Raw genomic sequence first — 14877 nt, forward strand, 5'->3', positions numbered from 1 at the left:
TTCTTGGGCTGTACGCACATCTATACCATCCCCTGACGCTGTAAGGCGTAGCACTTATCTGTACGCAGTGGCATGTGACAGCTCAGTGATGGATAACACTCAGTTTCACATTGAGAGACGTCTTCCCGCGTGCACTGATCTATAATAATGCGCTCACTGTGTACTGGTCTAGACTGTGAGCTCCCTTTGTGCTGTGATCTGATTATCAGATCCCTCTGTGTACAGCTCGCTGGGTTTACTCATTTACAGCTATAGGCTCTCTGTGGGCAGCATGATGTTACTTCGCTGTGCATATTCAGACTACAAGATTTGTTTTTTTTTTCCGGCTGATGTGCGATTATCTGCTGCTTTATTTGCCGATGTATCAGTTCCTCTGGTGCTGTAATCTATATTGAAATGTGAATACTTTTTTACTAGTGTGGATTTGATTTAAATCAAGTCGATTTAAATCACGATTTAAATTGTGATTTAAATCACTAGTAAAAAGGCTTGATTTAAATCAACTCTATTTAAATCATCATTTTTAAAGGGCAACTGTCATCTCTTCGAACGTTCTGTCTGCCCGACAAAGCTCTGGGATTTTCCTTGCAGCTGGTTTCCATTTCTGCTCCCAATATTTGTGTTTGTTGTGTCTATCCCCATGTTCATGTTGCTATATATTATCAATGTGCAATCAAATTGAATATTTTTTTACAATCAAACCGTTTGTGGCCACGGTTTAACCCCTTGCCGACCGGCTCATGCTGATATACGTCGGCAGAATGGCATGTACAGGCATATTAAAGTGGAAGTAAACTCCCCTATCGTTTTCAGCCAAGGAAGCTGCCATCTTTGCCTCTGTTTAATCTTCAACTGCTATGGTGCTGCACATGTGATTCGTTATGACACCAGCCATTGGATGGTTTGATAGTTTGGCTGAGAGCACAGCCAATGTGCAGTTAGCATTCCCGGCATGGGTTTTTTTTTTTAACTGTTTAAATCCATGGGTTTACTTCCACTTTAACGTACTTGTACGTTGCCCTTTAAGACGCGGCATTGTGGGTGCGCGTTCGCCCGCTGCGAGCTCTGTGAGTGTGATCGCGTGGTCCCACGGACTCATTGTCCGCGGGGATACCCGTGATCGTCTCACGGAGAGGAAGAACCGGGAAATGTTGATGTAAACAAGCATTTCCCCATTCTTCCTAGTGACAGGACACTGATCACAGCTCCCTATAATCGGGAGTGGTGATCAATGTCGTGACACATGTAGCCCATCCCCCCACAGTTAGAACACATCCCTAGGACACACTTAACCCCTGCAGCGCCCCCTACTGGTTAACCCTTTTACTGCCAGTCACATTTACACAGTAATCAGTGCATTTTTAATCACACTGATCGCTGTATAAATGTGAATGGTCACAAAATAGCACCAAAAGTGTTCAATCTGTCCGCCATAATGTTGCAGTCATGATAAAAATAGATATCCGCTAATTACTAGTAAAAAAAAAAAAAAATATTAGTAAAAATGGCATAAATCTATCCCCTATAACTTGTCTTGCATACAATGGTCACACAATGTTGTTAGAAATTTCGAACATCAAGAGCGCGGTGACATACGTCGAGCCGAGAAAATTGAAGTTTAATAGCCAGTGCGGCTCTTCTGCTTGATTCTGAAAATGCGTAGAACTTTGTGCGTCGGAACTGTGTACACACGATCGGACTTTCCGACAACGGATTTTGTTGTCGGAATATTTCAGATCCGGATCTCACATTTTGTGTGTCCGAAATTTCAATGGAAAATGTGCTATGGAGCCTACACACGGTAAGAGTTTCCGACAAAAAGCTCCCAGTGAACATTTTCCGTCAGAAAATCTGACCATGTGTACGCGACATAAGACTAGATATTCTACACCTCTTACATCAGATGTCAAGAACCCCCCCCCCCCCCCCACACACACACACACACACACACTATCAGAAGTCAAGAGTCACCCACCCTCCCTATCACAGTGCACCTCACTAACCTGCTGGAGAAGAAGCTAGTGGCGGAGCTGGGAAACAGAAAGCGCAGGGTGAGGAGGAGGACCAGAGAAGGACTGGAGTCATCTGCCTGCTGAATCTGCTGAAAGCTGAGAGCAGGGGAGGGGGAAATATCGGGGTGTTGTGGCTGCACAGAGAGGCGCAGGATCAGTAGGAGGAGTTCTGTCCTCCTTTCTGATGCCAACTTCTGAGATGTTGGAAAGGGGCAGAGAGGACCTCCTCTACAGCTGCACAGAAAAGCACAAGATCTGGTGGAGTTCTGTCCTCTTTCCTGCTGCTGACTGCTAAAATATGGTGGGGGTGGAGATAAAGGGATTGGTGCAGCTGCAGAAGAGGTGCAAGAGTCTCATGAAATAGCCTGGAGGGCAAGATTAGGCTCACAGGCCTTGTGTATGACACATGTGGTATAGAGAGTATGCCGAAATCAGCAGAAGCATCTGTATGCCAGAATTGTAGCATTTACAGGGCTGTGGACTCCCCATGTGATTGACCCAACAAGTCACATCTACAGCCCATAGTGCTGTGTAAGCTACAACTCTGACAACTTGTCTCCTACATTATATTTTCTTTTCACTCTTGTCAGCTGAACAGAGTGGTGGGGGAGCGAAAGGAAAGTGTTTGTCTGTGTGTAGGTCTGCATTGAAGTGAACCTGTTAGTTAGCCCTGTATGTGGAAGTACAGATTCCCTATTTAGGGTAGCTATAGTCTTTTTTTTTTTTTTGTATATATTCTAATCAAGCAGTGCCAAGGTCTAGTAACCTATAGCCACCAATTCAGGTATTATTCAATCAGATGACAAGTTTGATTTTTTAACTGATCTGTCTGCAACAAAGTACCATGTAATTGCTTTGTAGGGGTTACTTTACTTTGTGTATATGGTCTGTTCTTTTAAAAAAGCATGACAATAGTTCTTTCAAAGGAACTTCACACCCCTTGTCCGCTCGATTATCCTCAAAAGCCATACTTCCACTCCCAGTAACTCCAGTCTTGTCCAATGTAATCCACTGCTCTGTTGTTGCACACCAAGTCTTATGTGGCCATCTACTCCTCTTATGTCTTCGGGGTACAGCTTCTTTGGTGTGGATTTCCAGGCACATGCACAGTGTGGTGTAGATTGCCTGACCCATGGTCAATATGGCGTGGATTTCAAGGCACATGCACAGTTTGGTGTAGATTGCCTGGTTTATGGTCAATGTGGTGTGGATTGCTTGGTTCATGCACAGTGTGGTGTAGATTGCCTAGCCCATGGTCAATGTGGTGTGGATTTCCATGCACAGTGTGGTGTAGATTGCCTAGCCCATGGTCAATGTGGTGTGGATTTCCATGCACAGAGTGGTGTAGATTGCCTAGCCCATGGTCAATGTGGTGTGGATTTCCATGCACAGAGTGGTGTAGATTGCCTAGCCCATGATCAATATGGTGTGGATTTCCAGGTATATGCACAGTGTGGTGTAGATTGCCTGGCCTATGGTCAATGTGGTGTGGATTGCTTGATTCGTGTACAGTGTGGTGTGAATTGCCTGGTCCATGGTCAATGTGGTGTGGATTTCTTGACACATGCACAGTGTAGTGTAGATTGCTTGGCCCATGGTCAATGTAGTGTGGATTGCCCAACACATGCACAGTGTGGTGTAGGTTGTCTAGCCCATGGTTAATGTGGTGTGGATTGCATAACACATGCACAGTAGGGGTTAGAATGTCTGGCCCATGGTCAATGTGGTGTGGATTGCCCAATTCATGCACAGTGTGGTGTAGATTTTCTGACCCATGGTCAACGTGGTGTTGATTGCCCAGCACATGCACAGTGTGGTTTAGATTGCTTGGCCTATGTGCAGTGTTGCTTAGATTGCCCCAAAGCCTCCTGGGATGTGTGACACGAGTATCTCAGGAGACTCAGGACATTAGGGGTATGTCATTCCTGTCTAGGTGAAATAGGCTGAAGTGTGAGACCGCACACAAATAAAAAAGGTATATAAAAAAAGGAGAATTAAGGTGGAAATTGGTTGAAGAGGGTGAAGGTCTGCTTTCAGTGACCCCCACCTTGAGTGATCTGGTCATAAAATCACGCATTGATGATCTCAGGGCCGTTATGTCTTTGCCGGTCAGACAAACAGGCTGGGCAGCATAATGGCAGAGTATTGAATATGCATGATTTTCTGCCATAAAGACTTCCTGAGACAAGCGGTTTGAGGACATTAAGTCAGAATTTGTTCGTGTGAGGCTCCAGGCAGAGCATTACCTGAGCTAACTGCTTAGAAAATCATAGATGTTCCTTACAAAGGCATTTTGCCGTTTGTACTGCTGCTATGAGATTTTTCACTGTTTTTCCCTGCCTTGCCCTCTACCCAAGACAGCATGCGGCCCAATTGTGTATGCACTGATATTTCTCTGTGTTCCGATCTGTACAACTGACCACTTTGCATTCCGTTATCTCTATCCCCATCCAGTATGCACTGATCTCCATCACCTTTCTGTGTATACTGCGTCTTCTGCATCTACTTATGTGGATCAGTTGTGTGTATGTACAGTTTTGTATCACCTTCCTGTGTACAATCAGCTGATTTAAACCCAGCCCCTGAACCTAGTATAAATATGCAAAGGGTTAATGCCAACTTAAACGACTGCTACTGATGTATGAGTGCAGGTAATTTAAGGGAGCAAGGATTGTACAGAAATCTGCCAATGTTGTTGTTAGACAACTTAGCTATGAATTAGCAAAAGTGGATACAGTTTTGTGCGGATCTAGAGAATATGATATCTTATAATCATAAGTGTGTTCAGCCTGTTGCATTAGGGTGTGCACCCCAAAGCTTAAACACAAATGCATGTGTGTGCCTGTGTATAACAACGTTTACAATGCTTCAGGTATATATGAACACAGTGAGTGACTGGTACTGATCACTCACAGTGTTCATTCAGAAAAGAAAGGGGCCTGTACATGACATATTTACCTGTCCCTTCCTCCACTCTCCAACCTGAAACATCCCCCTATGTGTCCACAGCAGCAGCTGGCAGGAGAGATGAGGAGGGGAGCTGGCAGCACTGCAGGAGAGGGCCCGGGCAGCAGGGGGAATCTGCACCGCACTGGGTGTATAGGGTGTGCCCGGGCACACTCGGTGCACCCCGTGTGCACACCTATGCTTACACTTGGTATATTTCTCGCTTTTTAGTGAGAACATCCTTGTGTCCACATTAACAGATTGGTTTTTAAATAATAAAAGATAGGTAATATTTTGGGAATCAATGAAATATTATCAATAATTATTTATAGATCTATCCAAGTATGTGTGCATGTTCACAAAACATTGATTATCAACTGATCCATGCAAAATGATTTGTTATGTACAGTATAGTTACACTGATCTGTAAGCATCACCTACCTGTGTGCACTGATCTGTGAGCATCACTTACCTGTGTGCACTGATCTGTGACTATCACCTCCCTGTGTGCACTGATCTGTGACTATCACCTCCCTGTGTGCACTGATCTGTGACCATCACCTATCTGTGTGCACTGAACTATGAATATCACCTACCTGTGTGCACTGATTTGTGACAATCACCTACCTGTGTGCACTGATCTGTGACTATAACCTACCTGTGTGCACTGATCTGTGACTATAACCTACCTGTATGCACTGATTTGTGACAATCACCTACCTGTGTGCACTGATCTATGACTATAACCTACCTGTGTGCACTGATCTGTGACTATAACCTCCCTGTGTGCACTGATCTGTGACTATAACCTATCTGTGTGCACTGATCTGTGACCATCACCTATCTGTGTGCACTGATCTGTGACTATCACCTCCCTGTGTGCACTGATCTGTGACTATAACCTACCTGTGTGCACTGATCTGTGACTATCACCTACCTGTGTGCACTGAACTATGACTATCGCCTACCTGTGTGCACTGATTTGTGACAATCACCTACCTGTGTGCACTGATCTATGACTATAACCTACCTGTGTGCACTGATCTGTGACTATAACCTACCTGTATGCACTGATCTGTGCCTATCACCTACCTGTGTGCACTGAACTATGACTATCACCTACCTGTGTGGACTGATCTGTGACTATAACCTACCTGTGTGCACTGACAGGGCCGGGACAAGGGGTGGGCAGGAGGGGGGCTGCCCCTGGCGCAATGGTTTATTGCAGGGGTAGGGGGCACTCTGACCCTAACCCTAAAGGAAAGGGGGGCGTAGTTTGGCATCTTTGCCCTGGGCGCTGGATGACCTTGTCCCGGCACTGTGCACTGATTTGTGACTATCACCTACCTGTGTGCACTGATCTGTGACTATCACCTACCTGTGTGCACTGAACTATGACTATCACCTACCTGTGTGCACTAATCTGTGACAATCACCTACCTGTGTGCACTGATCTGTGACAATCACCTACCTGTGTGCACTGTTCTGTGACAATCACCTACCTGTGTGCACTGATCTGTGACTATCATCTTTGTGTGTGCACTGATCTATGATTATCACCTACCTTTGTGCACTGACTTGTGACTGTTGCCTTCCTGTGTGCACTGATCTGTGACCATCACCTACCTGTGTGCACTGATCTGTGACTATCGCCTATCTGTGTGCACTGATCTGTGACTATCACCTACCTGTGTGCACTGAACTATGACTATCACCTACCTGTGTGCACTGATCTGTGACCATCACCTATCTGTGTGCACTGATCTGTGACTATCACCTCCCTGTGTGCACTGATCTGTGACCATCACCTACCTGTGTGCACGGATCTGTGACTATAACCTACCTGTGTGCACTGACAGGGCCGGGACAAGGGGTGGGCAGGAGGGGGGCTGCCCCTGGCGCAATGGTTTATTGCAGGGGTAGGGGGCACCCTGACCCTAACCCTAAAGGAAAGGGGGCGTAGTTTGGCATCTTTGCCCTGGGCGCTGGATGACCTTTTCCCGGCACTGTGCACTGATCTGTGACTATAACCTACCTGTGTGCACTGATCTGTGACTATCACCTACCTGTGTGCACTGATCTGTGACTATCACCTACCTGTGTGCACTGAACTATGACTATCACCTACTTCTGTGCACTGATCTGTGACAATCACCTACCTGTGTGCACTGATCTGTGACAATCACCTACCTGTGTGCACTTATCTGTAACCATCACCTACCTGTGTGCACTGATCTGTGACTATCATCTTTGTGTGTGCACTGATCTATGATTATCACCTACCTTTGTGCACTGACTTGTGACTATCACCTAGCTGTGTGCACTGATCTGTGACCATCACCTACCTGTGTGCACTGATCTGTGACCATCACCTACCTGTGTGCACTGATCTGTGACTATCACCTACCTGTGTGCACTGATCTGTGACTATCACCTACCTGTGTGCACTGATCTGTGATTATCACCCCTATGTGTGCACTGATCTGTGACTATAACCTACCTTTGTGCACTGACTTGTGACTGTTGCCTTCCTGTGTGCACTGATCTGTGACTATCACCTTTATGTGTGCACTGATCTGTGACTATCACCTACCTGTGTGCACTGATCTGTGACTATCACCTTTATGTGTGCACTGATCTGTGACTATCAGCTCCTTATGTACATTACCATTTGATCCCAATGCGATGTGTGCACTGAGCTGTCACAGGGCTTTTGTTGCTCAGTTAATTGCAGATCCTGTCCTTGTCACTGCTGTTTTTTTTATTTTTTTTATTTCAGTCTCTCATTGTGCATTGCTGCACGGCCCTATCCCCATCTCAGCAGCTGCAAATCCTCCATGTGTACATTTCTATAAATACCCGATTCTTATGCACACTGCTTTACTTTCATGCAATCCGCAAACTTGCTGATCAGAATGCAGTGCATTGCTCACGGATCAAACCAAGCGTATTTCTGACAGGAGTGTTGCTTGAGATTCCAGCTTCCTGTGTGACGGGCATTGCTTGCTAACACTGCATTATACACTGACACCTGTACTGCAGAATGATGGGCAGTGTGGAGCTGCCTATTCAACGCACATCATGATGCAGCCAGTTCAGTGCAGCCAGGTATATGTATGGGTTCAGAGTCAGCAGTAGAGGTCCATGTGCCACACATTTCCTCCATATTGCTGTACAAAACAATCCCTTCTGTTCATATTCAACATTCTTTTCTATCTTACCTACCGTCCTTCTGTCTATCTGAAATCTGCCTCTTCTACCCTTCCTACCCTGTTCAGCAGAGGTCTCCCCATTTACACTGATGCATTTTAATGAATGAGTTGCAACATGCTAAGGCCTCGTTTACATGGGTATACAGATCCATACACATGTGCATCTTCACTCACGCTGGAATGCACATGTGTTCCATGCAGCCCCCTGCAGGCAGCCTGTTCAAATCAATGACACAGCAACATTGTCACCTTGCCCAAGGAGGATAACTGCATTTTTGTTGGTGTTCCCTTCTTCTCCTGCTTCAAACTTTTTGGATTCCTGGTTGGATTCCATCCCCCTATATTATCACTCACTCAGGGGACCGCGCTTAATGCCCCTTGCACTAAGGAAGAAATAGTCTGTGTTATTAAATCCCTGAAACGGTCCACTGCCCCTGGCCCAGATGGGTTTTCTACGCTTTACTTTAAGCATTTTGCTCTAATACGTGGTCCCAAACGATCAACCCTGTGTAACCATATTATGCAAGACAATAAATTCCCAGAGGAGATGTTATTAGCCAACATAGCCCTACATCCGAAGCCAAATGAAGACCATTTACTCCCCCAAATTTATAGACCTATTTTGGTAATTAACAATGACTTGTTAGTACGGTAGGTCTTGGCGGATAGACTGGCCTCGAACATATCAGCTCTGACCTCTCCTGCACAGTCCGGGTTTATCTCTAACAGATTCATTACAAATAATATAAGCCCAGTTTCTGTTGTCATTCAGGAAGCCAATTTATCCTCCAAACAGGTATTATTCCTGAGTCTGGACATTAGCAAGGCCTTTGACAGTGTCCTTTGGCCCTCTTTACTCCTCTTTATCACATTGGATTTGTTTAAGAGATGAATTCCTTCATGGGTTTAAAGCATTGTACCACTCTCCGAAGACCAGAATCCGCACTCCTGATTGCAACTGAGAGTTTCTCGCCTTGGGCAGGGGCACACGCCAAGGCTGCCCCCTCTCCTCTTTATTATACATACTCGCTATGGAACCTTTATGCACCCATATTAATATGCAGATATAAGTGGGTACTTTAACAACTTAAGCCCCGGACCAATTTGCAGCCAAAGGACCAGCCCCTTTTTGCGATTCGCACTGCATCACTTTAACTGACAATTGCGCGGTCTTGCGACGTGGCTCCCAAACAAAATTAGCATCCTTTTTTTCCCACAAATAGAGATTTCTTTTGCACTATAAACAAAAATAGAGCGACAATTTTGAAAAAAATTCAATATTTTTAACTTTTTGCTATAATAAATATCCCCCAAAAATATACAAAAAAACATTTTTTTTTTCCTCAGTTTAGGCCGATACGTATTCTTCTACATATTTTTGGTAAAAAAAAAATTGCAATTGGCAATTATTGATTGGTTTGCGCAAAAGTTATAGCGTTTATAAAATAGGGGATAGTTTTATAGCATTTTTATTATTATTTTTTTTTACTAGTAATGGCGGCGATCAGCGATTTTTATTGTGACTGCTACATTATGGCCGACACATCGGACATTTTTGACACATTTTTGGGGCCATGTCATTTATACAGCAATCAGTGCTATTTAAATGCACGGATTCCTGTGTAAATGACACCGGCAGTGAAGGAGTTAACCACTAGGGGGCGAGGAGGGGTTATGTATGACATTATGTGTTTTTTTTATTGTAGGGGGGCGTGGCCTGACATGTGACATCACTGATCATCTTTTCCTATATCAGGGAACAGACGATTGGTGACAGCCACAGTAGGAAGCACATGGAGAGGTTTGTTTACACAGACCTCTCCTCGTTCTTCAGCTCTGTGACCTGATCGCGGGACAGCAGCGGCGATCGGGTCTGCTGGTCCCGCGGCCATGGTCACGGAGCTCAGGACCGGGTTGAGAGCGCGCTGGCGCTGGCGACCCACAGCTGCGCACTTAAAAAGCAATGTACAAGTATGTGCTTGTGCCCAGCCGTGCCATTCTGCCAACGTATATGTGCAGGAGGCGGTCCTTAAGTGGTTAAGGGTCATCTATAATTTCAACTGTGTCTACAGTATATGCAGATGATGTGATGCTGTTTGACACCAGTCCTCATATATCCTTACCCAACCTATTCAAAGTCCTAAATTAGTTTTCCTCAATCTTTGGTCTTTCAGGTAACCTAAGTCCTCTCTGATGCCTCTTAAAAGGAGAAGTCTAGCCAAAGCTTGTTTGGCTGGGCTTCTCCAATGGATCACAGGAGTGCAATACATTTTGCACTTCTGTGACCCGTTTTCAGAAGAGAGTGGACTGAAGTCCGCTCTCTGCTGACATCACAGGAATTAGTCCAGGCACCGCGTCATTGCGACAATAAAGTCTGGATCCTCCAGGTGCCTGGACTGACACCCGTCTCAGCTTCTCAGCGAGCCGCTGAGAGACTGAGATGGCTGTTCCCCGCCCCTCTACAGCTCAGCGCTCCAATGAGCATGGAGGACCATAGAGGAGAGCTGCTGATTGACAGTCTGCAGCTCTCTGCTCGGGGAGCTGTGAGAACCAAACCATCGGCGATGTTCGATCGCTCGGTTCTCAGTATAGAGGTGCTCGGGGAGAGACGCAGCATCTGACCGATGCTACATCAACCTAGGTATGTATGAATATGGAAAAAACTCAAAACATTAACTTCTCTTTTAATGTGCCTCTTCCACAATTACAAACTTTGAAATGAAAATTCCCCTTCCACTGGTCTATGCAGTCCCTACTCTATCTTAAAGTACATTTGACCACTCATGTCTCATCCCTTTTCCAGTATATATATCTCCCCTGTGTCATGCGTCTTCACAACGCACTTAAATTATGGAAGTCCTACCCCATATCTTCCCTCAGGAGAGTCACTGCAGTTAAGATAAACATCTTAAACTCTTATATCTGTTTCGAGCACTCCCTATTATAATACCTAAACAGTTTATAGATAAGTTGCAAAGGGATACCATCAGATTTATTTGGCGGGACAAATGCCCTAGGTTTTCGAGACAGATTCTTTATTCTCCCAATGCCAATGGGGGTCTTGGCCATTCTAATTTGTGGCTCTATTTTCTGTGTTCTAAATGACTCATTGGCATATTATGCAATTTGAGACCTGTCCAAGTCATCCATATTACCTCTCAGGCCTCTTACTGTCTTCTTCTATATCATATTAGGCATTGGCCCCTTATAATACATTGGTCTCTCACTCCCTTTGCCTCTGGTCCAGTTATAAAACTAAGTTTGGTCTGGCCTCCCCATTGACCTCCTTTTTGGATGAGATGACCCTTCGTTCCCTGCAGCTTTTCCAATTGATCAACAGTTTTCTTGCTGGAGGGCTAATCATCTGGTTGATGTAGATGCATTTCAGAATGGGCCAGCTTTCATCACATTTGCAAAACTCCACCAATTCATAGCCATCCCTCATCATGAACGTCTATGCTACCTTCAAAGTAGACATTTTTATGGTTCTAGTTATGCCCTTACCCTTGCCCTTATGATAAAAATCATATTGCATATATTTCTATATACAACGACCAATATGCATTATAAATGCATCAAGCGCAGTATACACCATGACCAAATACATGATATATATAATTTGTATGTATGTAAATTTCTCTGTACATTGAGACCTGTTTCTTCTCCATTCCCCTTTGTGTGTCCTGAGGAAGCGGATCAGCGAAACATGTTGACGCACAGGGGCATACTTACCTGAAACCATGTAACAACAACATATCTAACGTATAGGGCCCTTGCTGGCCATATTCTCTGTATATATGAATACAGGTTTTTAGATTACTCTTTTCTATGTATAGCTTTTGATTTTATATCTTTTTTCTATAAATAAAATATGTATTTTATATATTATGGTCCAATCTGCCTTTAAAGTCCGACCTAGTGGTCCCTTTTTCCCCTCTTTGTTTCTTGATATAATGCAACTCTTTGACATCAAATGGAATGTTTGGAAGACCTCCCGCTTTTCTTTTCTGTCATGACTGTTATTTTGCTGATATTACCACATGTGGAGATACTTATTTCATGTTATTTAAGTGATGTCTTATGTTACATGACATGCTTTATTTTATGCTAATAAATCAATGAAGCAGACCCGCGTGAACCTCCAAGCGCATTCTAGTGTGTACATCGGTGCAGGTCCGATGCAAGGATCAGAATGTAGACAGACTGCGCCCTGATCCATGCAGCTAACCTGCATGAATGTACACTCTAGGATGCACATGGAGATTCATGCAGGTCTGTGCAGCTAGCGGCTTGTCATTCTTCTGAACGGGTTGCCTGCAGGGGGCTGCACAGAGCTCCTGTGTATCCTGTGCAGGTGAAGATGTCACTTCATACAGGTGAATGGATCAGTACGCTTGTGTGAATGAGGCTTAAAACATGTGTCCAGTGTTGCAGTGCAAAGTGTTTTGAAAATGATGACATGTCAATTTTTTTACTGCATATTAGTGCATTGGCAGGCCCGCTGAAGTCAAAAGCAATGCATATAACGTGTTTTTATTTATTAGGAACAGGTACTAACATGCCTGGGTTAATGGATGCCAACTTTGATTCCAAATTTTCAAAAACATATTAACAATGTGCATTACAGTGCACCTACCCAACATTAATGCATACTCATGGATCTAAAGGTTTTTGTATAAAGTGGTTGTAAACCCTTACAAACCACTTTGACCTACAGGTAAGCCTAGATTAAGGCTTACCTGTAGATCCAAGAAATATCTCCTAAACCTACACAGTTTAGGAGATATTTGCCGAAAGACCGGCACCGGTGTCTACGGTGCATGTGCCATAGACAGCGGCGTGCAGGTGCACTGAGCATGCCACTGTTAACGACGATATGCCGTTAGTGGCGGCTCCCGTGCGCATGCGCGGGAGTGACGTCATTGCAGGTCCGGCCAATCACAGTGCCAGAGCCACGATACCCGTAAAGAAGATGGACGCTCCGTGGAAGAGGGGACAGCGGTGACATCGCTGGCTCCTGTGTCAGGTAAGAGAAACATAATGGGCTACTATGCGATGCCATGGCAATATGGCGTGTGGCAAGCTAGATTACTTTATTTTAAGTCTGTAGCAAAATGACCCAGGAAATCATTGTACCATATTGTACAGTACGTCATATTTCATCATCTAGTTTTAACACGCAAAATAAATTCAATCATGTACACTCACCTGTGCACTCGATACCTGGTGGTATATCCTTGTTGGTACCGCTCAGCAAAGTCCACATACTGCTGGGACCGATGGAAGGGACCCCTGTTACTAAGCAACCAGTCGAGCGATGACTGCCCAGGTGACGTAGCCGAGCCATGCTGCCTAGGAATTGTGGCTGTGGCGGATGCCAAACACAGCATTACAGACAGCCAAGTCAGCACCAGCCATGCCCAATCAGAGCGGGTGTACAGGTGCCACCTCATGCTTCTCGTACGCAGCGAAATGCTTCATTCTCCCCCTCACAGCCTCTCTCCCTGGAAGGAAACAAACAAAAAGAAGAACAATGGGGTAAGCTACATGCAAACCATACTAATCATAAGTCACATGCTTTAGATGGTGAAATATACAACTTTTTTTAGTCATTGATGTGTTTCAATTTTCATTTAACTTCATTCCACTTTCTGCAAAACTTTCCAATATAATATTATTCCCGACCATGTTATAAATCATTAGGGACTTAGACCCCTTTCACACTGGGGCAAGGGATTTTACACTGGAGTGGTGCGCTGGCAGGACGCTAAAGAAAGTCCTGCTAACAGCATCTTTGGAGCGGTGAAGTAGTGGTGTATATACCGCTCCTGCCCATTGAAATCAGCATTGAGGCAGCGTGGCTATGCCGTGGTTTTAACCCTTTTTTGTACGCTAGCAGGGGTTAAAAGTGCCCCAATAGCGGCTGAATACCTCTGCAAATACGACAGTAAAGTGCCGCTAAAAATAACGGAGCTTTACCGCCGGCGACGCCCCCGTCCCAGTGTGAAAGGGGCCTAAATGCATTTCGATATACTCCTATTAATCTGAATGATCTTGTAATTTGTGAAGACTGCCACACATTTACTTCACTGGATGCTATAACATGTATTTACTATGCCCTTGGAGTAGGCACTGCAGTGTCACACATTTCACAGAGGTGTTGAGAGGAGGAGTTTCAGGAGAAGGAGTCAGTACAGGAATCACAGCTTGCAGGCAGCAGGGTACCGTGGGATATGTAGTCCTTAGAAATGGAAAGTATACAGCAGAGGGCAAACTGCAAAGCATGCAGGGGGATGGTCAGCAGGCAGACAGAACTCACAACCTGAAAGGCGATTTTTCAATTAAGCTTATATTGGATTGTCAAAAATAATTATTGTTTGTAATGTTATTGCACTGCTGATGTTATAAAATGAAAGTGCATGCTGTGACCATAGATTTCCTTTAAAGTGCAAGTTCACCTTTACAGAAAGTGTATAAGGTGAACTTATGCTGGACCCCCTCCCAAACCCCCCCCCCCCCCCGGTCCAGCCACCCCCCGCTGTCAGGCACCAGTACGATGATTCACCGGTCTGGGGATTTGAAGTCACTGTGGCTCAATCTCCTATCCGTACTTTTGACAACCAAATCTGTTGGATTTTGTCCGTCGGATCTTGTCCGAAACTGTTGCATACACACGGTCGGACAAAGTTGTCGAAAAATCCGATCTT

At 44.8% G+C, this 14877-nt stretch overlaps 1 protein-coding gene across 2 annotated transcripts in view; it reads right to left on the reverse strand.

Moving 5' to 3' along the window:
* BRINP2 (BMP/retinoic acid inducible neural specific 2) overlaps positions 1 to 14877 on the reverse strand; it is a 485004-nt gene that overhangs the window by 390905 nt on the left and 79222 nt on the right. For both annotated transcript variants that reach the window (XM_077453187.1, XM_077453188.1), the window contains exon 2: positions 13379 to 13674. In XM_077453187.1, coding sequence (XP_077309313.1) covers positions 13379 to 13623 — 245 coding nt within the window. In that variant the 5' untranslated portion in view covers positions 13624 to 13674. The remainder of the gene's footprint in view (positions 1 to 13378; positions 13675 to 14877) is intronic.

This window comes from Lithobates pipiens, unplaced genomic scaffold (assembly GCF_037356315.1).
Source record: "Lithobates pipiens isolate NorthernLeopardFrog02 unplaced genomic scaffold, aLitPip1_a1.2 Scaffold_23, whole genome shotgun sequence".
NCBI classification, from domain to species: Eukaryota; Metazoa; Chordata; class Amphibia; order Anura; family Ranidae; genus Lithobates; species Lithobates pipiens.